Below are 26,577 nucleotides of genomic sequence, written 5' to 3' on the forward strand. Positions count from 1 at the left end.
CATTGGAGCTAACAGCGTCTATTCACTTGTGTCAATAGAAATCAGTCCATCTATACCTTAATGTGTTATCCAATTGGACAGTGTGAGCAGGTTTAGGGCATCCTGTCCTCTGGATGACCTGTCTTTTTTTATGTTAACAGCAAATATATAATTCAGATGGAGGCACCATGCACTTTAAAGTGTTAACATTTTGTTATTAACATTATTATTATTTAACTGCTTGTCCTGTTGTTTAGGTGACTAATAATCCACCAATGCACAAAGCAAATACACCAACATTATGGACCATTATACTGTTTAGGGAAATTCATTCTCAATATTGAAATAAAATAAACATATCCTCTTATTAGCAGTCAGGAAAAATGAAATCTTTAAAGCATAAACAATATTAATATTTACTAAAAAACCTGACATTATTCAATGTGGTGAATTTTTCATCAACATTTCTTTTTATTCATTAGATGTTGCAACATGAGGCAAAATGTGTGTAGATGGTGCAGCTCTGAATCCTGCAGTGGGTTATAATAGGAAGTTTGTCAGCTGGACTCTGCTGGAGAGTCAGATGGAGAAACATGCATCACAGTTCAGGGGAAACGAAACTTGAACCAAATTATTAAATTATTTTTAATATTGTCGATATGGGGAATTAATTCAATACAACCAGAAAATAGGAATCTAGAGAAAGACACCAGAAAAAGAAAGATATAGCATTTAATGTGTGTACAGTTTACATGACGTTGAAATATAATGAATAACATTATAGCCATAGCAAAGGCCTATCACTGCTTGGTGCAGATTTGTCACATTAAATTGGTAAAATTCAGAAATTATTTAGCACCTTTATTTCAAAAACACTTTAACAGCACGCTTTGTGTTTCTGTGCTCCATATCTATGTCAGATTGATTGCTGTAGTTTGACTATAGCTACTTATTTATTCACAAAAACTTCTGCTCTCACACCAATGAAATTACAGCTGTAAGTATTTCACTTAAATCCCATATAGTGAATTCTTGAGTGATATACAGTTTATGTTCTTGATCACATCCTTTAACGTTGTTTGCAATATGCGTTCCCAAATAGTCTTTTGGGGTTAGAATAACACTTTACTATTTAAATTCATACAAAACAGCTGTGAAATGCATATCGTTTGAAGGGGGGGAAACACCAGATTTGTCTAATATTACAAAATCCTGCTCTATATAACAGTAGTTGCTTTCCATTTGGCGAATCTAGATTATTTTTATTTTTATTTTACATCACACATTCTAACCTATAGGCCATTGGCTCATAGCTTCCCATTTTCTGTGCTGTTGCCTGCGTGTGTGCTGTGTTGTGTTGAGGGCTTCCTGCATACGGGAGAGGAATATTTAAATGTCTTGTGTTTTAATTGACGCCCGAACTAGAGGAGCTCAGAAACGAGGAACAGCCCCCATCTACCGGCAGCGTGTCCTCTGTCTCCGACACTGCCTCAGTCCGGAGCTACTCCGCTGCACGCTGCACAGGGATCTCACACTGCCTCAGGTAAGACCTTTTTCCATCTCTGCCCTGGGTAAATACAAATACAAAGTAGGCCTATGTTTAATTAAAAAAAAAAAACCGCGTGAAGCAATGCCCGACTGATCTGAAGCATGATTACGTTCTCCGGTATAAACAGGCATGTGGTAAAACAAAAGGCAAACCCCTCGAATCTCTATATTACTCCCTATATTTTTTATTAACGGGCTACGAAATATTACGTAATCATCTTAATATAACCTAACATATGCGTTTGTTGGTGGTATTAAAAGTGTGCAAGTTCAACGGCAGGAACAATATGAATTGACGCCCTTCATTAAAAATAGGTAATAGCCTGGTTGTTTTTACTGTTCGCTGCAGAGATTTTATTATTTTTAATTAATAAAATCCAGGGAGTCATCTTGGATTTACACGCCATTTTAAATATTGTTATCAGTGTTTTTGTTTTTTTACGCGTCAAATATTTTTAAATGAAGCTCCATACAGTGCATAAACAAGCAGCGTGCATTACGTTTTTAAAAGACTTGGCATGATAAAGCCAGATCACAAATATTAAATTAGGGCCAATCAGTCCCAGTAACTTAACGAATAATGACACTGAACCGTCCAGATGAATTGTCTTCAATTGATTTAGAGCCAGTAATAAAATATGATGGATAACATAACTCAGTTTCTTTATTAATAGGATTCGCTCAGAACACGATTCAAACGATAGGCTACGTGCATATTTCCTAATTGATAAAACACTGTCACATTTCTTAAATGTTTTTGTAAAAGCATGATATTGTGAATTGGCTTTGGTTTATCTAAGATTTTCTAACAAATAACAATATGAACTAAAATATAATAAATATAAAAGCAGTGGTTTAAATGTAGTTGCAGGTAGCCCTAATATCCTAATTAGATACCAAGAAAAGGAAACGAAACAAAACAAAACGAACACAAAAGACAGTATTCCCTCAGCCCCTTGGTGTTCACTGACACATTGTTAAACCCTCTTCAGTCAAATGAAATGTCACTGCTGGAGGCAACGGGTCAAAACACTGTTCTTTATCGACATTAACGATATGTCTTAATAAAAAAATACGTAAACATGTACACACTGTATTTATAGTAGGCTACACAGTGTAATCAAGCCCAGTTTTTGAATTGAGCCTTTCTAATTTCCGTGGAGAAAGAAAACAGCAGAAAGATTAAATATCACACAGAGCTGAGTTGATCGGTCCTCTCAGGGTGTCTTTGTCCAGGTGAAAGAAATCCCTGTGTCCTTTTTGACTCTCCTTTCACCGCTTTCTGGCTGGTGCTGGGACTCTGACAAAGCGCAAATGAACGATATGTCTCCAGAACAGCTGCAGGTCCAGCCCGTACAGGAGGGTCCGAGCATTGTCTCATAGCGCAGTTATCAGGAGGCCTCCAATTAAAGCCAACACAACTTCATGCTGGGGGAGTGGGAGGGTGGGAGGGAGTGCACATGATAATGTAACACGTCTTGAGATGAAGCATCCACACCTGCAAACCCCCCTGAGCCTCAGTAAGCTAAATCTATTAATGGGACCATAGTCACAGATTCAGTGAGTCTATTGTTTTATGGCAAAAATCTTCCATCTAGCCATCGACCCTAAGCTGCAAAGGCCCGTGTGCAAGGAAATATTATCGATACAGACCTTGAGCTGCCTCATTTTGGTTTGTTGTCACCGTATTTGGCCTGCATGTTGGACAGTAAAGCCATTCATTCTATTTGCGTTTCAGAGTTTTCACACTCTTTAAACCTGACACATTTATTTGTAACTCCAAAGTCGCCTATAACGTAGATTATATAGTAAACTAAATGGAACGCTGATTTCTGAAAATATTCAATTGATTCATAGTATAAAAGGTAAAATAAATGTGTTTATATTATAAATCATATATGCTGCAAGCTAATGCAGGGAGTTATTTGTGTTTTAATTTGGTTAAATTAAGAAAAAAATGAACTGAAAATACTTGCATATATAATAATAATTCAATTTATTTCAGATTGTTTAATATCTGTCACCGCCCTCTAGCCTATCAATGATCACTGCCCCGCCCCAAACAATACACACACACACACACACTCTCTCTCACACACACACAAACACACACTTATTATTATTGTATTTTCCCACCCACCAAACAGCTGATAAAGAAAGAATTAAACACTTAAATCTGTGATTTTTAACAGTAAAGCAATTAAAGTGTCTTCAAAGCAGCAATAATTGAATATATTCGGGAGAATCACTTATCCTCATATCTTACTACTTTAATGAAACTCCAATAATTTAACATAGGCCTACTTTAAATGCATGTTATTTTTAATATGTTTAAAATATATTTACACTCAAATTACTCCATTGCAGTTTATGCAACATCTGCATACTCTCCAGCATCCTCTCCTGTATATGGAGGAATAAAAGTAATCAAAATGTCAATACCATAAAGTAGTGGTCCTTCGCGCAGCCAGAATCGGGAGTTTTTTAGGGTAGAGTGACAGCTCTTTGTTGGTGAATAGAAATCAGTGCCGATGGAGAGAGAGAGAGTGAGAGGGGGGAGACACAGAGTATGAAGAGAGAGAGAGAGAGAGAGAGAGAGAGAGAGAGAGAGAGAGAGAGAGAGAGAGAGAGAGAGAGAGAGAGAGAGAGAGAGAGAGAGAGAGAGAGAGAGAGAGAGAGAGAGAAAGAGAGAGTGGGGGGAACTCCTCCTACCAAATTATTCAGACTGGGCAGGCTTTGCTCTCTTCACAAATAGGACACGGTTCTCAAATCCAGGCAGTCCCAACCTGACCTCCAAGCACCAAGGAACCCCTGACTGGGAAACCGGGAGAGAGAAATCACCAAAAAAGAATCAACAAAAACTTTGGCCAGTTTTCACACTGTAGCCCCCTCCCCTCCTCCCTCCCCACCACTTCCACACCGGTGTGTCGCGTCATTTGGACTATATATTTTTCCTCGAGGAGAGACATTCACGGGAAGAAGGAAAAAGCTGGTGCACCACCACCACCTCCTCCTGTCCCACCCATGTTGTAGTTTCTTGGTTCCATTTTTCTTCCAGTTGCCTTTGCACTGTGGGGAGAAGCTGATCTGAATCTCTGGGGTTGAGTTGTTGTGTTGTGTGCCTCTCTCAGAGCCTCAGAGCCCGGTTGGATGCGCTGAGAGAGCGGGGCGCAGCGCTGCAGTTCAGTATATGGAAGTTGTGAGCTGCAAGACAGAGGCAGGCAGTTGCAAGTTGCGTCCAGGACCGGGAGCCATGCTTTTCCACGGGATCTCCGGGGATCACATCCAAGGGATCATGGAGGAGATGGAGAGAAGGTCGAAAACCGAGTCGCGTATGGCGAAGGGGATGCAGCTGAACGGAAGAGAGTCGGTAAGTGTCCACCAGTGTTTGAATTCATGTTGAAACTCGTTTTAACCTACTGTTTGAACCACGACTGTGGCACCGTGACACAGGAAAAATACAGTTGTTTTGTTCTAAACAGGATTAGGAGGATTTATCAGTTACTTATTTGTGTTTAATTATGTTAAAATGTTGTAGTCTTTGTCCAAAATTCATTTTCCCTGGAGTGTATTTCCATGTCCTATTTTGTTGTTATAACTTCTCAATAAGGCCTGTTTGAACAAAATAACTACTAAAAGCAAACTGGCTCCCTATTTACATGCAGTTGTCTCTATATATATTTGAAACACACAGTTTTACTCTTGACATCAAATAAAACATTGTGGAACAGGAATACATCGTTTTCTGTGGACAAATGTATAGGCTACTGGTTGCAGTTCTGGCAATTATTTATGTAGAATTAACTGTTGTCAAAAAAAAGCTTAATTATTTGTATTTTATTATTATCATTATTATTATTAATTCTTACATTTTAGTTTTTTTTAAATGGAAAATATCCTATATTTACTCATGTTTTAATAGGCTTTTATTCAATAAATATATGTTTGACCCTAAAATTGTTACAGTGAATTTATTTTTATTTTACTTTAATGAACATAAGGATAGCCTATATTAAACTAAGACAAATATAAGGTTGGCAAAACAAAAGTATTTAACTCTCCCTAATATTCATTTCATTTTCCTAAGCACAGTCTTTCATTGACAGTGTGTATAGCATACCTTAATTGGGGCATGTGAACACACCAAGCCTGCATTTGTTTAACAGCGTGTTTAAAGCTCTTAAAAAGGCCTTTACTTGATCGATTAAACGTTTAATCTCGTGTGCATAAAGCTTCCAAAGGCCTCTGTTTTTACATATGTGTTGAATAAGTCTCTTGACGGGAGTTGCCATGACCTTTTTTCTGTCTCGTTGACTCAGACCATAACTTCCATGAGCCAGGAGAAGCCTGCTCTGTGTGCCGGCTGTGGCGGCAAGATTTCGGACAGATACTACCTCCTGGCCGTGGACAAACAGTGGCACCTGCGGTGTCTCAAATGCTGTGAATGTAAACTAGCGCTGGAGTCAGAGCTTACGTGTTTTGCCAAGGATGGGAGTATCTATTGCAAGGAGGACTACTACAGGTATGAACAATGAAGGTTAACATTTTTAGAAATGTACAGACGTCTCACGAAAACATTAGTCTCTAGTGCGCACATCCTCCCAAAGCTGCTGATCGTAATTATATATTTTAATTTAATTTTAAACCCTTTAATAAACAACGAATTTTAGGGGGAAATATTTTATACACACTTTTGCCTTTAACCTGGTTCAACAGGCTCTGGTTGTTCATCTTGAATTATGTTTAAGCCTTTAGGTCCAATTAAGTCGTCTTATCTTCTGAATATAATCATAACAATCTCACAGGGACCTTCGTGGGGTTAATTGGTAAAAATATATGATATTAATTCATTAATTTTCTTTGGTTTGAAGTCCAGATGTAATATTTTCCCATGACAATGGGTGTAATGTAAACCCTATTAGCTTAAGCCTAACATAAGCAGGAACAAAAGAGCAAATCGTTGTACATTTATATCCTGTTATAAAACGACCCTTAGCTTTGTTCGACAACTTCAATGTGGATAATAACGAGTTATAATGATCAGTTAAAATACAGTCATTAGTGTGTTAATATGCATTTATACGCCATGCACATGCCTGAATGTTATTTAGAATTCACAATAATAAGAAAACAATATGGTAAAAAGAAAAATCATGTTTACCAAGGTTAGCTGTCTCGCCGATACTAATAGGCTACTATAGCCTACTTCCGCATATTAGCCTTTTGTGTTAAATGTCAGCTACAGGTTAGCAAACGCACCTCAGTTTAATCACTGAAACTGTGGACTGTTAGAGAAAAATATTTTTATTTGTAGGCCAGATGTGGCTAATAGCTCAGAATCTAAATTCAGTCTATAGCCTTTTATAGTCCTACTGCCAAATACAATAAAGCAGTGGCAGGTAGGCTATAACTTGTCTCTCAAGACAAGGAAAAAGCATGGTTAGGTTATTTTAGCCTGTTAACGTGCCGGTTATATTTCGGCCCCTGTCCCACTTTGTCTCTTTGTATGAAGAGTCTTGACGATTAATCTGTTCCAGAAGGTTCTCCGTGCAGAGGTGCGCGCGCTGCCACCTCGGGATATCGGCCTCGGAGATGGTGATGCGGGCACGCGACTCCGTGTACCACCTGAGCTGCTTCACGTGCACCACCTGCAACAAGACGCTGAGCACAGGTGACCACTTCGGCATGAAGGACAGCCTGGTGTACTGCCGGCTGCACTTCGAGACGCTGGTGCAGGGACCGGACTACCACCAGCAGCTCAACTTCGCCGAGCTGGGGGCCAAGGGCGGCGGCCACACCCTGCCTTACTTCAACGGCACCGGGACATCACAGAAGGGGAGGCCGCGCAAGAGGAAGAGCCCGGCCATGGGGATAGATATACCCAGCTACAACGGTGAGCCTCACTTCAAGTCAGCAACACAAACACACGTAGGCCACATAGGCTACTATAAAGTTATTAGTCTACCCAAATTGTAGCCTTAACAGTAGGCCTATATGTCCTCTTTTACAAATGCCAAATAATGGGAACATCGAAACTTATCACAAAACAAACCGAGCTGTTAAGCTAATTACACTCTAAGCAGTTCCTCATTATGGGTTGACCCTTTGGAGCCCAAACTATGGCAACCTTTTTTTCTGCATTGTGGTTAATGTATTCTTCACTAAAATCTACCAACATGTCTTCTTCGTAAATGATTTGTAGTGTTCTAAAATACAGCACCGATATGAATAAGTTTAGGTAAAATTGGCATCAATTAGGCTAAATAGCCTAGATAAATATAGGCCTACGTATTTTTAAATAACCTTTCTGGATGGATTTGTTTCCATTGCGCAGAAAATCCTCACTTTTTTTCTCCCAGACGGTTCGTGAACGCCTCAGCTAGTAGATACACCTTACAAGTCTGATGAATGCATCTCTGCTGTAGGCTATGCTAATGTAGTTGGACATTGCCTGCGTGTAGCGGCGCCCGCAGCCGTGGGATAATTGATATGCAGCTTTCTGTCCACGCGTCTTTCACGCCCCGTTTTTGTGCTTTAAACGGTGGCGTGTGTTGCACGGAGAAAGATCGAAAATGGACATGGCCGTCAACCTTCACTTCGACTTTTACAATTAAGACTAATTTAGGTCAAGAAAAGTGTTTGAACGGGTGTGAAGGGGCTACATTTAGTTTGGTACTGCTGCGTAAAAATCGAGGCCAAAAGTCAGTGCTTTCACAGTCTTTGACTTTTGTTGGAAGACAGAAAAACTGTTTACTATTAGCCTACCAGTCAACATTAAAGGTCTGCTAAATGTAGGTTTCATTCAAAATCTCGCATTGAATCGCTGATTGTTATAACCCGACCCCCCCCCCCCCCCCCCCCCCCCCCCCCCACGGTAGCGTCCCCATTTTGTTGTCGCTCTCTGCGAATTAGTGTTCGGTTGAGAAGGTTTGTCTTTGTGCGCCAAGTTTCCTGTGTTCCTGCTGAATGGGGAGGAATAAGGGTAATCTGCGCGTTAATTGTTCTTCGCTAATTGAAGGTGACGTTGGAATCTCTGCCCTCCTGAGCGGCGGTCAGCCCGGTTCTCACAGCGCCAAGCACAGGGGCCTGCTGCAGGGAGAGGCCGGCCAGCACTGTACACCCAGCCCGGCTCTAAACCTTGTTATCCGCAAACACAACAGATTATGCAAAACCTAAAGTTCTCATGGATGCCTTAGTAGGAAAATTACCATTGTAGCATTGTATTTTTATTTAATAGCACGACATTCCTAACCTACTTCAGCAAAGCGTTTGAATAACATATAATACAGCCTAAACAGGTAAAAGAACCCACAGAAAAATACATACAACTCAGTAATAATTCCTTGTGAGTTCATTATCTAGCGCCACAGACACAGTAAAAGGTCCCTGTGGGAATATCATGTTTTACATTTGGTTTACTAAATAAAATAGAATGACTTCGAATATATTTTCTAATTTTAAAAGAGCCACTAAGCTTCTTTAGGTAATGTTAAATGTTCAAAATATGTGTTAAATGTAGGACCTTAAAGCATTCAAATCAGCCTGAACTAAAATAAATACAAACATAAAAACATACAATAAATTATGTATTAACTAAATACGTTTAGTGTTGATATCTTGTCTCTTTTTCCTCTGTTGTTTAGGTTAATGTATTGTTCTGCAGATCAGGAGACTCATATTCATGACAAATAGGAGGAGGTTTTGAGCACATTCGTGTTTGTTTTCACCAGGGAAAGATATGGGTCTACTGAGTATTCCACATCACTCAGTAAAGTTTGTTTGGATATAGAGACCCCTAGTGGGTAATATCTAGTGAAACACAATCCAGTGAAGGCTGGAACAGAAGAACAAAGATGTCAATGATTGTCATATTAATGGTGCGTTTAAGTGTCACACGCCTTGTATAAAAAAAAAAAAAATGCAGGCCATTACGTGTACCCCGAAAATATGCCACACACAATATGTGTCCCATAGATTGATAATTCTGTGTCTGCCTTATTAAAACTGATTTGTAATATAAGTCATAATTCCTCCTTGAGACACTCTTTGCACTGCATCTTTATGATGAAACTATAGTGTAAGTCATTTCATATTTTATCATCCACTAAAAAAAACATGTGGTCAGCATTGCTGTTACATGGAGACACGAAAAATCAATAGAGCCTATACTGTATAATTTAGAAATCCTATGCTTATTCTTTGCTGAATATTTACTCCCCTGAGGACACAATCTTATATGACCTGCTCTGACATAAATCTTAGATTCTATAGAAGAATTATACTCCATAAAAAATATAATTATTTGTATTTTGCTGTATATTTTTTTATCAGGTTTTCAAAAGTCAGTCAATTGTTAATATCACTTGCAAGCATTTATTTGACACTGGAATTTGCTGTTGCAAAAGAATAGAATAATGCAAAAACGATGTCGTACAACAATATGACGAATTATACATTATCTTTTCTTAATGCTGAGATAAATGTTTTCTCCACGCTTTTTTGCCACACAAGCATTTTTTCAGTAGAACCGTTTTAGCATTTCAACGTCTTTAAGTATTTTACACATGCAGTTCTAAGCTATTGACAAATGAGGCCCATTAGTCCTATTAGTATTTGCAAACACAAGCAGAAATAATTCAGCCCGTTCCCATTGTGGTTAAAAAATCGAATACAGATGATACAAAAAACACAATAATTGTGACTACTAATTCTTTGCAATACATTTCGGTTTAGTCAGCTCAATGAATTTCTTAACACTTATTTGCACAATTGCAACTGTTTGTTATGAATATACCAAATATTCACTACTTTTCCGAAGGGCATATGAAAGATCTGTTAACAAAGCAAGTCAAAGGAAATGCATGAGCTTTCCACAATCAGGTCCACATGAGATCGCCTTAGTCTAATACGCTTAACTGTATATTAGACTAACTCCTTGCTTAACTGGATGATGTCATTTCAAGAAATCATTAGAGACAATTTTGAAATATCCTTATTTAGTAATTTTTCAGTTTTATTTTCAGGTGTTTATTATTTTTTGAGCACAGATAAAATGAACTCACATGCAAAGTGTCAGAAAACGAAATTAACATTTGTTGCTGTTGTTCCATTCAGACTCTGATCCTCCCTCTGTGCTCTGCTCTCTGCCCCCCCCCCAGGCTGTAACGAGAACGACACGGATCACATGGACCGGGAGCAGTCCTACGCTCCAACACAGAAGACCAAACGCATGCGGACGTCCTTCAAGCACCATCAGCTGCGGACAATGAAATCCTACTTTGCCATCAACCACAACCCAGATGCCAAGGACTTAAAGCAACTGGCCCAGAAAACTGGCCTCACTAAGAGAGTTCTACAGGTAAGCACAACGCCATTCCTATTGATCTGATCACCCCATATGTGAGTCTGCACACCACTCCTCCTCCATGTCCCTCTCATTTCACACCAATATTACCATTCAAGTCATCTTTTTGATTTTGTTTGTTTTGTTGGCCCATTTAGTCATTAGATGTATATCCAGGGGTATTACTCAGAAATCTTGTAGATTCTTAAATGTAATATTTCTTGGGAAAGAAAGCAGAAACGTTGTTGATAGGCGTAGAAACATAAGTGTATAAGTGAAGCTGATATTATTATTAATCAGAGTGCACATGCTCTTTTATCTGTGGAACAGAAAATGGTGTAATTCAAATCTCCCAGATAAAACATTCAAAATAATTTTTGATTTGTTGTTCAGGAGCTACCTGGTTCATTGTTATCTGCCCCTTAAGCTCAAATTAATGTATGACAATGGCAATATAAAAATTCATAGACATATGGCAAGGGCAAGTTGATACAGAAATAGCTGTGATAACTTGATATGTAAACTACTGTACAAATGATTTGATACTTTCTTTTTCAAAATTAATCTTAAACGCAAAAAAGTAAAAGCCACATTGGGATTGGTTTGCAGGTTTGGTTCCAAAACGCAAGAGCCAAATTCAGAAGGAACGTTTTGCGACAGGAGAATGGAGGTGTTGATAAGGCTGATGGCACCTCACTCCCTCCACCCTCATCTGACAGTGGGGCCATGAGCCCCCCCTCCAGCGCGGCCACACTAACAGACCTGACAAACCCCTCTATCACTGTAGTGACCTCCGTCACCTCTAGTTTGGACAGCCATGATTCGGGGAGCCCTTCACAAACTACCTTGACAAACCTTTTCTAACACGCTATCCCCAACAGACTGTTTTTTTTATCTGTTTTTATTTTGTTTTTGTTTTATTTCCTCAATTTACATTTTATTTTTTTAAGTGACACCTTTAAGAGACAGCTCCTTGGAACTGAAAGTGCTGTACTGTGTACACAAACAAGAACAACAAGAGCAAGAACAGCAGCGACCACATTAAAACACGAGGACATCTTTTAACGTGTAGCATTTTAAACCGCATGGCAGCCGTGTCTGTAGTTGACTTACAGTTTGCAGAGATTGATTTTGGACGGGACATTTTTGAAGTTGAAGGCATTACAAAATTGTCATGGATCTCACAATTCATCAAAAAAACAAACTAAACTTAAAGCGTGTCTGGAAATCTTAATTGATTTGACTTTATTTGTACATTTGTAATGATTTATGATAAAACAAGCCCTTCCTAATTTATGGTTAATTGGTGATTTTAAAATACTATGAATATTTTGCGCTGAGAAAATCCTGTATATGTATGCACTGTTTTCGCACTATCCAATTTGAAGATTTATTTTCTGTTTTGGCATCATTTGGGAAATAAACTTGTAGAATGTTCTGTTTATGGGTAACTCCAGAAAACAGGCTTAATATTTCCGCATGTTTCAGTCTTAATGACTGAGTTGGATGGAATCAGACGTGGAGAGATCTCACAGAGCTACATGTAAAACGTCTAAATTGCATTCTAAGCGCCCAACCATCGCAGCTTATATGGCAGCTAGATGCTGAAACCACATAGGTTTTTGTTTTGATTCACAAATCTACTGTGAAAAAGAGAAAACATCTAATCCCACAATCTGTACAGTGGTAACTGTTCAACATGTAATGCAGTCAGTTTGATCATTTGAAATCAGCAGGAGAAATTGGGATCTGAGAACAGTTTATGCACGCTGTTGCAATCGATTGTTTTCATGACAGAGCACTTTTTCAGATTTGTTGGCATCTCAGATTAACCGTAGTCAAATGGATAAATCCTAGTAAACATATCCATAGATCCACAGCTTAACTCAATTGCACAGTGACAATATACTGCCCAGTGAAAAGTGCATTATTGTTTTTATCATGTTGCTCAGGGTAACGATGTGATTTTAAAAGGGAAAAGGAGTAGGGGGAGAAATGAAGTGGTTGCGACGTTGCAGACTAGATTTGTAGAGCTGACATGAACTATAAAAATGACCTCAGATAGGTGGAGTCGCAAGAGGCAGCCAGTGGGAAATCATTGTCCATGTGTTCTCCTTTTTGGCCATATGTATACTTTCTTTAATGACACTTGCCACTGAACAGACCAAAAACATGTTTCTTCTGGCTGAGAGAAAGAGAGAAAAGAAAGACAGAGCAAATCTTCAATAGAGTTGATACATTTCATTGTGAGCGTCACAATTTGTTCTATTGTAGAACAAAGTGGTACTCTAGATCTACTTAATGAAGTAGATGCCTAACTCAGTTCTGCTATGTGCCTTATGCTATAACTTGGGAGAAAGTTTGTGATATTCAGGATATATGTGTTCTTTGTTAACTGATTCACATCCTTTTGACGCCTCACTAGTTTTGTACTGTTTTGCATCTTATTTCCGAAGATCTTTTTATGGTGTATCCTGTTCAAAAGGGGGCAGCGATGTCATAGAAAGCATTTGTGCACTCTTTCAGATATAGTTGGGTAATCCAAGAACCTTATATATTGATCTTCGTGTTAATAGTTGAGTACAGTAAGTGTTCTATCAAGATTGTCCATGTTTCCCTGTTTCTTGATAAAGATGGTGTATAGAAACTATTTCCCCCTAAATATTTATGGACCAAACGGTTGTTATATATCTTATTAAATTTGTGTGAATAAAAATACTTTGCTTTAAATGGGTTTTATTTTTCATTACACTTGCCATTTTTGTGTTTTATCTTGAGTACAATTTTCTTTTATCACATCTGCAAATGAGTAAAGCATTCAGTTATTAATGACCAGTTAAACGTCCTCATTTTTGCTCCCATTTTTAATTTCTATTTCCTATTTTATGATGTTTATGGTTTTGAACGTAATGCCCCATGGATTTGCATCTAAACCCTGCAGTCAGAAATATGAATTTGCTTTTTAATGCATGAATATGGCTTTTAAATTTAAATCAAAGGAATGCTGCAAAGCATTTATCAATATATATCTATATTTATATATATTATGCATAACATTGGTAAACCTAAAATGAAGTAAGAGTAATTGCAGACCCAGTAAAGCCAGGTTGCTCTGTAGTTAATATATTCTTACTCTATTATTTCTTTCAGGGAGAACAAATCTTGGGGCATTACAGCCATACATCCCGGCGTTTGAAAATTCCCTAAAGTATTAACAGAAGGGGAAAACTTTGATGGGAATTCCTCACCATTGAAGACAAAGACAATATTAGGATAAGACGTTAGCATATTGAGAACAAATAAACAACCAACATAAAACCTGTTTGAGTTGCAAATGTACAACGGATGATTTTTTTAACAACAATTTGTCCTGATTGTTTGAATCCATCAACGGAGGAGACCCTACAATGTATGCTATTTATGACATCAATGTGAAGAAAAAAAATCTTTCTGTATTGGAATGGTATATACACAAAACTGATGATTAAAATGTATTGTAACATAGTAAAAAAAAAAAAAAAACTGACAGTACTGCAAAGGATGTAATTACAACAGCAGGAATCCAACATGACAACAGTGTGAAACAGAGACGCTATGGATGATATTGGTATACACACACACACACACACACACACACACACACACACACACACTACACTACACATGTACTTTTTCCTATTGCCTTGCTCCTAAATAAGCACTATATATAAATTCCTATAATCTTTGTTCTGCAACACACACACTTAGATAAACAAATGCACACACGCTGCTGCCCCCCTGCACCCCGCCCAAGAATCAGCTTGCTAAATAGAAGTTTTCTTTTGTCACAAGTGTCATTTTCGTAAACACATGGCCTCCTTGAAACTCGGCAGCAGGATGCCCATCAAATGTGATGAGTGTATGAAGAGGACTGCAGAGCTGGAGCTTTGCCATCTGGCTGTACCGAGGGAAGGAAGTGAAAAAACAAAGCAGATAAAGAAGAGATTCTCATTTTGCATGCGCTCATCATCTTGCTAACATTTCCTTGAGATGTGTATAATTTCCTTTGATTCATTGTATCAAAATAAAGCATATGAAAATGATGTCCCTGATGCCACTATAGTACCTCACGGTGGAAAAACACTCCTATAGATTATATTTCCTTCTATAAATGTATCATAACAATTACTTTCAGTTAGATTTAGAACAATACAGTCACACATTTGCAGAAATAGCTACATTATATTTGCCAGTTTAATTGAATAACGTAGCAAAAAATGAACAACAGAATGCACAAACTGTAATTGGCATAACGTGAATGCTTCAGTTAGTTGTTTGGCAGTTTCACTACTTAGTATGAATGCTGGGTATGTAATTTAAAGAAGGTGTGTTGTGGAACGAGAAAAAAAGAAAAGAAAGAAATCTGAAGCCACATGGGGACCAGTAAACAGGCTGGTGTTGAATTCCAACAATGTGGGAAACAGAAAATACTTCCGTCAGGCCAAGAGGAGCTCAGTCGCTGGGGTGCCTCTGCGCTGTGGCAGCAGGGCTGTGTTCCCCGGGTCTGATGGGAGGACGGGGGGCGGGTTGACACCACAGAGCTACAGGAAGCAGGGGCTGGAGCACAAACACAAACAAACACAGCCAGCACTGCTCAGTTCTGGAGCTGCGAGATGAAAACTCTGGACAACGTCATGGCCCTGCGTTGACAAGCATTCCAGGGTTTGCTGCTGGGCTGTCGGTGAATGAAATCCACCTTATGTTCGTGTGTGTGTGTGTGTGTGTGTGTGTGTGTGTGTGTGTGTGTGTGTGTGTGTGTGTGTGTGTGTGTGTGTGTGTGTGTGTGTGTGTGTTTGCACTTCAGCCACCGTCTTGCCAACTGGATTGATTTACCTTATTCCAGGTATGCTTTTTCATTTCCAAAAATATGTTTAAGAAAATAAATAAAAGAATAAAATGATACATTATTGTTCCCTTGTTGAAACATTTGTAGCAACAGATATATTTTAGTTCACTTTAAAACTACAAAATCCAGCTCATAAATCTATTTACAACCTGTGACCTATATTTTTGGATTAATATCTGTTAAATAGATTAATCTCTGTTAAAATATAAACACAGTGTTGCCTGTCTGTGTGGAGACCTGCACAGGTTGGAACGAAAGGAGGGCTCCTCCTCCACCTCTTATCTCCTTCCCCGGTTAAATGACAGCCTCTGTTCACTATGACTGTGCAAAAACAATGCTGACAGAGCTGCATGTTTCCTGTCAAACACACAGTCTTTTCATAAAGTTCAGGGGACTCTGAAACAGTATTTGACACTTTAAAATAAAGGAAAACATCTGAAATGCTCCACCATTCAAAGTCAAATACGAATGCAAATAAATTAAATGCGATTGGAATAGCCGTATTAACATGTACAGACAGAATTCAAATTTACAGACAGATGGTTTGGGAATTAAACATTATTTTCCCACTTTTTTAAATGTATTAACAAGGACACAGTTAATTAAACTTACAAGGGGTTCACATGTTACTCAACATGACTCGGATACATGCCAGGGTTGGGTTTCACAAACGTGCTCAAACTGTGACATTTGCAACTGAGGCCTGCCTATTTGGTCAGATCTGACCGATAAAATGTGTTACATGTAAAGGTCAAATTAGAATACCAACGGAAAGGACAAGCACTTAACACTGCCTGTCATCACAACAAAAATTAGGGGAAATCTCCAGTGTCCATTCATTATTTTGACATCAGATATCACCCTGCAACAGCCAAACCAAATCAACAATACAGTCATGTGCTCTGGTTTCTAACATTTTGTAAGAATTAAATACTTCCTATAATATTAAACGCCTTGAATTCACTCTACCTTTTACAACTATATTGTAAAATGAGGAAAGTGTGTCTCTGAAGGCACACACACACACATGGTCAGTCACAGAGACATTACCAGACATTATACACACACAGTGACAGGCGACAGGGTCAAAACAAAGTATGGGATGATCACTGAGGCATAGGCCACACCTGCAGGGTACATGTTGCTCTGATAGTGCTGTTTCTTTTGTCACAGCTTGTGTGTGTGTATGTATGTATGTATGGGTGTGTGTGTGTGTGTGTGTGTGTGTGTGTGTGTCTGCCAGTTCCGCCTCAGTTCTCTCCCCTCATTGCTAGGCGCCTATTTAACCTCACCTCACATACCAACCACCCTGCTAACACAGATACACACCGGCACGGGGACACACAACAAACACCAGTGCACACAGGCAGATGTCAGAGGGGTGACGATGTGAATGAGACACAGTTAAACTGGTGTGTGTGTGTGTGTGTGTGTGTGTGTGTGTGTGTGTGTGTGTGTGTGTGTGTGTGTGTGTGTGTGTGTGTGTGTGTGTGTGTGTGTGTGTGTGTGTGTGTGTGTGTGTGTGTGTGTGTGTGTGTCAGTACGACTGAGGCCTGCCCCGCTGTTTAATGCAGAGCAGGTGGAGAGATTCTCTGTGCTGGGAAAAACACTGAAATATACACATGTAAGTAGTAGTATACACAACACAAACACACACAAATTGACAAAGTGATTTTAGGCAGAAATCGTATATGTCAGATTTGTCCTTCACATTATCACATGATCTCTCCTGTGCCTCATTTGTGCGGTGCTTTAAACACAACATAAATCCTTTATTTCTTTGTTGTGCTGTTATTCTATATTTACGATATCTGTTATGTGACGGCTCACATCTAGACAACCTTGAAAACGCTGCGATCAAGGCTGATAACTACGGGTTGCAATTGCACTTTGAAGACAAAACAACATTAATTAGCGTTTAAAATGGAAATGCAGGCGTCACATGCATGCTGCCTCCAAGTTCACCTGGGTATATGAAAAGAGAGGCAAGATTTTATACATATTTCCATCTGTAATCTCTTTCTCTTTTCCTCTGATAGCTGTGCTCTGTGAGGTACATAAACAGGAAGCTCATCTACATTGATACGGCATGTTTCAGAGTGTGACAGGTCATCTTTGTACTGGTAGAGTGTAACCTCTCAGTTCTTGCTAAACCTTCAGGTTGCACGCGGCTCCTCTCCCCTCCATCTGCTGGTCTCTATGAAGTCTGCGCCGGATCACAGGAGCTTTGACTGCAGCTTCTGTCTCTACCACATTGCAGTCATACTTAACCCCTGAGCCAGATCAACAACACATAGGGAAATAGAAAAAAGACATGAGTGAAAACATCAACATTTTTTTCTTTTAAAGTGTTTAAAATGTGCTTTCAGCCCCTGGGTGCAACATTTTTGAATATTTTGCAATGATAAAATACCCAGGTTGAATTCCCCTGAAATGTGCATGTTGAAGAAAACTAAAAATAAAGTAGTGTGCATGTATTATACTATAGGTCTTGTCCATAATATAGTGAATTCATGGTTTTAATGATCAGAAATCAGTTTTGCAAATGAGCTGAAATTAGCCATTTTCTCTGCATCTAAAAAGATAGATTTTTGGCAATAGTGCTTTAAAGTATTCTTCCTCATGCTGTTCATTGTCATAAACAAAACATGTGAGTCCCCAAATTCTCATAAATTCAAATTAATTGTCATCAGATCACATTAGTAGGCAGTTTTGTTTAGAAAAAAAGGCCTTAATACGTCCACGATTTTGTTCTAACACAGAGTTAAATGTCACGATTGCAATATAATGTCTCTATAAATCTAGCGATTCAACCTTCCTCATTTCCCCTGGAGGGAGAACCTTTTCCATTCTGGTTACCTGCAAGCGACACCAGAAAGTTTGAAGGGGAAGAGAGTGAAAAAGATGACAATACTCTATTCATGCTAAAAAAAAATCCCTGTATCAAAAGGAAATCCTCTCTGTTAAATAAACAATATCAGCAAAAAGAACACAAAAAGTTTTCTATTGGTTTAAAGCACCAGATCAGTGCAGAGAGCCACTTTTAGAACAATGGAAATTCAACACGATTATTAAACAGTTTTTCTACCAAACAGACGTGGAAGCATACGTGTTGAACTAGAGGATCTCTGGGTGCAGCTTCCCTCGCAGACTGATGCATTACTTTTCATCCATCCATCTAATTATTCCCTTAGAAACCTGAAATTTGAAGATACAAAAGACCGTCCCTATCTGTCACTGAGCGCCATTGATCTTATTGAAAGAAAATGTGGGTGTAGAGGAAACCCAATATAACTCATGCCATTAAATTCCACACAGCATTATTCACATACAGAATTGACAGATTTCCGTGAGACATTTCTTTTAATCTTCAACTGTTGTTGAAGAAAAAGGGGGAAAAATCCTACACTCCAGGCATCTTTCCCTTTTCCATATTTGCAGTGAGGTTAACAAAAAAGGCTATTGAAGTGTAGCAGAAGAAACACAACCCCACCTAACTTGTTGATTATTAACAACGGGGATGGGAAGAAGACAGATGTGTTCCTGTGTATCAGTGGTGTTTGAATTGTCAGTGTGAAATCAGCTATGAAACTTTTATCAAAGCAAAGTAAGCTGATCAATTCCAGATGCTCTCGCTGTCCATGCGAGTCAATCTGCGAAACCATTTTTGTCAATAAATTCTCATGATATTCCCAAGAGCAGCGCATGCGTGTCATGGGATGTGTGGGTATTCTGCATGTGTATAATTATAGAAAGCGAGACTGTGTCGAAGTCTGTGCTTATGACTGTGTTTTTTCAGGAGAATCCAATAAGGCTGTCTCTGTCGTGCATTCACTTACACACATACTTTTACACTCTCAACAAATCACCATGTGTATTTTAAACAAATTCAGAATAACCAATGTTTTGTTTTGTTGGAACATAAGAATATGTCAAAGAAGTTGAGCGTCATTATGTAGCCTGTATTTAATTAAAGATTTTAACTCACTATATGTATCTATTGGATAAAAGTGTCTAACAAGTGACATAATATTGTTGGTCCCACCTGAAAGCTATTGTTTCTATTTTACAAACAGAACATATGGATAGTCTATAAAAATGTATGCAGTTTAATAGATTAAACTAATTAACATTTTAAGATTAGTTTGAACATATATAATTGGTATTTCAGCAACATCTGAACAAACATGAAGAGTGTGAGAAGTTGTTCAAAGTAAAGGGAAAAGATGGTAAGTGGACCTTGATGTCAGATTTTTTTTAAACACATTAAAATGATCAAAATAATAAAAGAAAACCAGAAAATCTTCACATTTAACAAGTTGAAGCCATTAGATGTCTTTGTATGAAAAATAATAAGTAAATGATTCTCATGAATGTTGCTTCTATAGTTAAACTCTTCACATGTATTCTGTGCAAACATCTTCATTTGTAAAGTAGGCCTCAAAACTAAAGCTTTCAGATAAATGTAGTGGATTTAATCGTTTAAAAAATCCCTCTCAAATGTAGTGAATTGGAAAGGGGCCTGAAACTAAAAGCCTCAAAAAAGGAAGCACAAGAAATACCTCAAAGTTATTTGTGATACAATAGGATGTCATAATGTAGGCTACTTTCCACAAGAGTCGTGGTTAAAGCTCTCCAGAAGGCTGATATAAACTTTTTTGTTTTCAGATCCAACTGTACTTGCTCTCTTACTATAATCTCCTACTGCTCAATAATTTCCATACACGTTTAATGGTGAAAGCAGGGGAGTTGTGATGGTTTGAGTTGGAGTTCCTCTGTTGAATCTCGCGGTATTTGACAGCTTCCCTCCACTCTTTGACACTTGCCCCTCCCCTCCGCTCCGGGAATGCTGGGTTGTTTACATTACTGGCACACGAGTCAGCACAGTGGTGATGAGAGGGGCCTAGCTGCTGCACACACTTTCTGAAAACACGTACGCATCTCGACTGTCTCTCTCTCGCTCTCTCCGAAAAAAACTTTCCAGCGCTTAGCCGACGGTGCCACGCAACAAGAGAGGCCCGCCGAGTCAACTTTTAGGAGCGACCTTGGAAAGAGAAGGGAAAGTCAAAACAAGACAACCGCCATAACCACCAGGAGAAACTTTCAACGTGAAGAAGGAATAGCTTAGCAACAGACTCCCACTTCCTGGTAAGAACTGAGACACCGTTAGCTGGCACTGAACTTATGAATGTGTACCACTTTGGAAAACTAACACAACACTTATTTAAACCTCATCTATATTCTGGCTCGGTTGGAGATTGATAGGCTTAAACGGCTCTAAGCATGTCACCGTTCCTAGTGCGAAGTCGATGTTGACACTCACTTGAAAAAGTTTCGACAAAGTTCGCTAGTTAGCCTAGCTTCTTAGCCGACTAGCATGGAACATTGTTAACTTTCACTACTTTGAAGTTACACAGTAGCCGCTATCATTTCAAGTTAACAACGACATTATCACGATATAATAACAGTGTTGGAAAGACAATCTTCCGTATAATGAAGTTTACAGCCATACATGTAGTTAAACCTGTTGTGGCAGCATGACGGTAGCAAAATAAAGTAGCCTTTTCTGATGCCATGCTAGAGTTACAATTATGGTACTGTACACGTATACTGTACATAATAACCTCGTACGGCCGTACTTATGGAATAGTTTTACGTTTTATTCTTAAAGGTGAGACTTAATTGATGTGACATTACAACACATTTCTGTATTTACTCTCTATTTTTACTGCTGGTATATGACGTCTTTGCAGTGTTGGTATGTTACTGTGTAACTAATGTGTGGTCTAGATATTTCTATATGTTCTGTAGAGGTAGTAAACGTCCTATCTGCAACAGCAAATATCCATTCGTTCCTATAGGCTTACCTTACTTTGGATAACTTAATTGATATTATAGTAGAACAAAAAAAAAAGTAAACAAGAGTGACATGCAGATGAATACATGTGTAAGTGTCAGGCTGTGCGATCATAGATCTACAGGCCTATAAGGGTTTTGACCACAATTGCTGCACATTTACTTGATATTTTAGGGAAAGTGCCTTTTCAAAGTCATCATGCTAAGGGGAAGCATTTACGCAATGTGGTGCCTTTTCATTTCAGGTTCTCACTTTGTATTTCTTCGCCCCTTTCCCTCAAACTATTTTAGGAGAGTGGATTTACGTAGACACGTTGTGCCTCTCTTCCTCTGTTTCTTACTTCTCTCTTCCTACCACTGTCTCTCAGACCTATCCTAAGGGAGCAGACACGTTCTGCCTCTCTATCTCCGAGGGTCAAAGATTCATATGGCCAGGGATTCCTTTGAGCGATATGCGCCGGCCCGTGCCTTAAGCCTTGGACTTCTACACAACTGCTCGGGTCTTGATAGATTGAGTGGGGAAGTTCAGGAGAACAACAACAACAGTGTTAACCTTCCATGTGCCTCTGCATAGTATAACACATCTGTATCCTACAAACACATCTTCCAACAAACTTATTTGCACAATACAGAAGTTGAGGCCTTCAAGCGTACACATTTTGTAATAAATAAATACATAGCTGATGAAAGTAATATTTAGTTGTGAAAATATGCTTCTGAATTCAACCTTTATTAACTGGTTATATGAGACTTGGTTTGATAATGGCACACACACTGATCTGTGTTTTTCCTGGCTCAGATGAGGCAAAGTTGACTGAGTTGATTTGATCTATGAACTTTGGTTTATTACTTTAAAAGTAAGTTTTGATTGACTTTAAGTGACTTTAATTTGATTGCTTGTCAGTTCACTATTTATATTGTGCTTCACCATCACATGGAGTGACTTTATACCTTGTAAAACATGCAGGGCAGTAGCATTCAAGTGGTTGCATTAGTTGAGGAGGTAACTTTATTTAGTGACTCAGTAATTGCTGGAAGAGAAGCTAACAGTTTGAGGAGGGAATAGGGAAGAGGCCTATGACTGATACATTGTCCAGTTCCCGTTTAAAATGATACATTTTCCACACTAATATTAACATTTTCTTTGATGGATGGCATACAGAGTAATGAACAATATATACATTTAGTCAATACATTTATTAATAAGGTGTTTGAATTCATTATTTTGCTCTAATTAATTACATTTAAAAAAAGTGAAAATGATGGAGGAAAAGTATTTATATTTCTTACCTGCTTTGTTTTTGATCATGTATGAGTTAACAGGGTAACACAAGGCCATCTCTAAAACCTTGGGCCATATTTACTATCAACAATTGTTTCTTTAACATTAAGTCATTTTCAATGTACATTTTGCTAAATGATAAAATGTGCGTTGTATTGTGTGACCCATCTCCGTATGGAAAAAGCCCAACGTGCTGCTTCCAGCTGTCTGTTTCACACTGTTGAACACATTAAGAGTTATAGCCTTGCAGACAGTGTTTATTTGAAGTAGAACTACTGGTAGTTGTAAAGGGGTGATTTATTTGAATGAAAAATAAATCAAGAAGTATGTTTTGGGAAGAAAGTGTTTTGTGTGCGAGTCACTGTTTTTTGTGTGAGTCAGAATGGTTATTGCAAAATCGTTAGCACACTGAATCCATCAGCGGCTGTGTTGGATAATTTTTTAATTGCTCATCTTAATGGTATTATGAATAATGATTTAGAAAAAATATAAAATAATAGTAATAATAATGTTACAGAATTACTAAAATCTTCAAGGCAGAATAATAATATAATAATAAAAAGTAAATAAAAGCCAGCAAGAAGTCAAACAAGCAATTCAAATCAAACTTTACACTCCCAGGCCTAACCGTTTTGGGGGTCACACACATAGAGTGAAAACTGTTTCTCATGCCATGTTGCTGTCACTGCTTATCACAGCCAAATATTTCAGGCATCATACTACCACATTTGGCTACGCTGCAGAGAGATGATTCAGACAAGAGTTAGTGGAAACTGACATACCTTGTTGACCCAATTATTACTCACTTCTCTGTTGCCACACTCGATGATCGTCAAAGACAACAGGCTTGAGTCTGCCAGCGTCATCAGGTGATGGAGATGAACACCGGCTGGCTCTGTGAAGTTGACTATCAAGGAATGTGTCATGAACCGGATGATCAGCAAATTGCTGCCAAATGTTTGCATCACTCTGTGTTGAGGGATTTCTGCCAGTATATCCCGCTTTGAATCTGAACTGATGAGAGGTGGATTACTTTTGACAGGTTTTGGCAAAACTTTATTATTTTTGCCTGGATCTATTGTTTGGATTATACAGGGGTAATAAGGGTGGACTTTAAAGTGGTGAGAGCAGTGATTGCTAGTGTTATGCCTGATTGAAACTGAAAATAAAAGTACACCGGAATAGGAATTCTCTTATCAGGACTTAGTTAAAGGTGGGGTAGGTAAGTTTGAGAAACCGGCTCGAGTGCGCTAGATTTTGAAAATACACAACCGGAAAAAATCTGCCACTTCCTTACTGATTGGTCGTGCTTTTTACAGTATTACGGCTTCCACAGATGACATTTTTTTATGAATTTTTTGTCAAAGCACTTAAGATATTCATTGCTATCGGGATGTTATGAGCATTCCATGGAATATAACAAAAAGTGTATCTCGAGCCGGTTTCTCAAACTTACCTACCCCACCTTTAAGTTATCTTACTTGATTATTGGAAGATTCAATGATGATTCAATGATGATATGGCATATATAAAATTTGACCTTCTAAAGATATATTATCAACCAGACCTTTCCAATGATTTATACTGGGTTCACATACATGCATATTAGCCTATACATATGTTCTGTCAGTGTAGCTTTAATGGAATCTAACATTTCTGCTACTAAGACGTTTAGAGTGAAAAAGGCCATTCATTGGCGAGGATAAATCTTCTGCAACCCAAGCAGTGATTTAGCGCAGTGGAATTGACCAAATCGCTATATCCTGTGAGAGCTTCCTGTTTTAGCCCTGGAGCTGGCCCCTCTGCTGGATTAAAGATCAGATGAGACATTTGTCATCTGACCACTTACACAGTCATCTTGCCTTTGGCTTTCATAAAGAACTAAAAATGTTAGCTATGTTTTTCTTTCATTCCCAAAGCATATTTGAAAGAAGATGCTTCCTAAGGCCATTTTTGAGCTACATTAAACACTGTCTTTTGCATGATGTCAAAGACCTTGGCCCTGCATTGTACAGAGAAGATGCTGGCAAAGGTAGCGGATCACTGCTTAGGATATAGGCTCTTTTGGTGTACTTTCTCTGCAATTAGTTCTTGCATTATCAAATAATAAAAGCTAGAAAAAGAAAATACATGCTTGACGCCTTCCCCAGAAGAATTTAGAATCAAGTCTTTCCAACCCGCGTCTCAGTTTGGCTAGAGTTTAGTAAGGTCTTTGGCAATGAGAGTGGGCTGTAAGATGCTCCTTACGCTCCCCTCAAACAGCCAGCCAGTCAATATTTTTCCTATCCATCTCCCTTACATCTTATGAAGGGTCACTGATGTTTCAAGCATTCAAATATCCTTGGAGGATGCCTTGCGGCTCCCTGTGTCATGTGAAAGTTCTCAATTTCTCTCTGGCATTGATGCTTTTCTCAATGGGCCCTGCAGTGCTCTGGGGGGAACAGACTTCAAAGACATGCAAACACAAGAATTACTGACCTACGACCCTGCTCAAAGTTTATGAAATGCTTTCAATGCCCTTTGCTCAGCTGGTGCCATGACCACACAATATCAGTGTGGGTTATTTTGACTACAAAGGGTGCCAGAAAAAGGTTTTATTCATCCTTTTTTTTAATATATATATTTGTTATCTTGTCTTTGGTTCTGAAATCCTGCTCTAAATGAAACAACTCTATTTTTGTATATATTGGAGTTAATAACCTATTTAATGAATGCATTAATTACCATAAAAGGATTAAACAAAGATGAATAAATAATTAGCTTGAATACTCCTGCATGTTGAACGTGTACACTGGAAAGGTTAAAACAAGGCCTATTTAAAAATAACACTGTTAAGCTTTAAGTGGGTAAACATTTCTGTATTTTTTATGACAGAAATAGCATGCTGTTTGAATGACTTAATGGAACTTACTGAAATAGCTGTGTATGGCATCTGTTAGTTACTGGTGAACTGGAGCCTTTTTCCTAGTTTCTCTGGTTGGTACTTGAATGGGCCTATTTATTTGATAACTAACATTTTACCAACATAAACAGCCATTTACTGACTTTATGTATTTGATGACTGCATTATACTTTAATATCAAGTTCTTGTTATGTATGAACTGTGTATATATGCATTACTGCATGTTGAAGAATAAGCAGTTTTTTTACCATTTAAAAAAAAGCCACCAAGTCCATGGCATATGTGAACTGTGCTGGAAATCTGGCTGTCAAGCAGCATCCTCATTTATTGGAGATCACTCTCCAATCGTCCCCTCTCCCTCTCTATCTCTTTTGATCTTCCACACGCAGAAATACAAGTCCCTCAGGATACAAATTCACTTTCACAAATAATTACAAGATGCTATCTGCCACTGTAAACACCACATCAGTGACAGTGACAGTATGCATTTGTCATGAGAAGAGACAAAAGCAGAATGAATTTGCACTCATGAACAGAACTTCATATCTGTTTGTGTTGCTTGCTGACTGTGCTATGGGCGTTTGTTCCAACCTCATCACAAATGAGCGTTAATGTTTCACACAGGATTTGCTGCAGAAGAGAGCACATTTGTATGAGAGCATCTTGTTTTGACAGACGGTCTGTTTTTACCCTCCTCCTATTCAGTGTGAAAAGCCGTAGACATTTCACTGTCTTCTATGCCCTCTTTTTTCTGCTCCGTTTTCTTTCACACTCGGTTTCTT

General features: G+C 38.5%; 2 protein-coding genes across 8 annotated transcripts in view; both read left to right on the plus strand.

Moving 5' to 3' along the window:
* Window positions 1-1,245: 1,245 nt before the first annotated feature.
* lhx9 (LIM homeobox 9) lies at window positions 1,246-14,374 on the plus strand. Of its 5 annotated transcripts, XM_034146202.1 has the most exons (6): window positions 1,246-1,522; window positions 4,659-4,897; window positions 5,847-6,049; window positions 7,065-7,420; window positions 10,686-10,885; window positions 11,480-13,588. In XM_034146202.1, exons 2-6 carry the CDS (start codon window positions 4,718-4,720, stop codon window positions 11,732-11,734), a joined length of 1,194 nt encoding a protein of 397 aa, XP_034002093.1. In that variant the 5' UTR covers window positions 1,246-1,522; window positions 4,659-4,717; the 3' UTR covers window positions 11,735-13,588. The 5 variants fall into 5 exon arrangements, with proteins under 5 accessions (XP_034002093.1, XP_034002095.1, XP_034002092.1 ...); XM_034146204.1 differs by lacking the exons at window positions 1,246-1,522; window positions 11,480-13,588 and adding an exon at window positions 14,021-14,374 and having other exon boundaries at window positions 4,364-4,897; XM_034146201.1 differs by lacking the exon at window positions 1,246-1,522 and having other exon boundaries at window positions 4,364-4,897.
* A 6,242-nt stretch (window positions 14,375-20,616) lies between these two features.
* nek7 (NIMA-related kinase 7) overlaps window positions 20,617-26,577 on the plus strand; it is a 62,288-nt gene continuing 56,327 nt past the window's right edge. For 2 of the 3 annotated variants that reach the window (XM_034146715.1, XM_034146716.1), the window contains exon 1: window positions 20,624-20,903. The gene's annotated coding sequence lies outside the window, so the exon portion shown is untranslated. Of the gene's footprint in view, window positions 20,904-26,577 lie in introns of all 3 variants that reach the window. The other variant, XM_034146717.1, reaches the window with a different exon arrangement.

Source organism: Trematomus bernacchii, unplaced genomic scaffold, assembly GCF_902827165.1.
Source record: "Trematomus bernacchii unplaced genomic scaffold, fTreBer1.1, whole genome shotgun sequence".
NCBI lineage: Eukaryota > Metazoa > Chordata > Actinopteri > Perciformes > Nototheniidae > Trematomus > Trematomus bernacchii.

Coding starts and splice junctions, on each gene's coding strand:
- lhx9 (XM_034146202.1), top strand. CDS start 4,718: ATGGAAGTTGTGAGCTGCAAGACAGAGGCAGGCAGTTGCAAGTTGCGT. Junction 6,050..7,064: donor TGCAAGGAGGACTACTACAG/GTATGAACAATG, acceptor AATCTGTTCCAG/AAGGTTCTCCGTGCAGAGGT. Junction 7,421..10,685: donor AGATATACCCAGCTACAACG/GTGAGCCTCACT, acceptor CCCCCCCCCCAG/GCTGTAACGAGAACGACACG.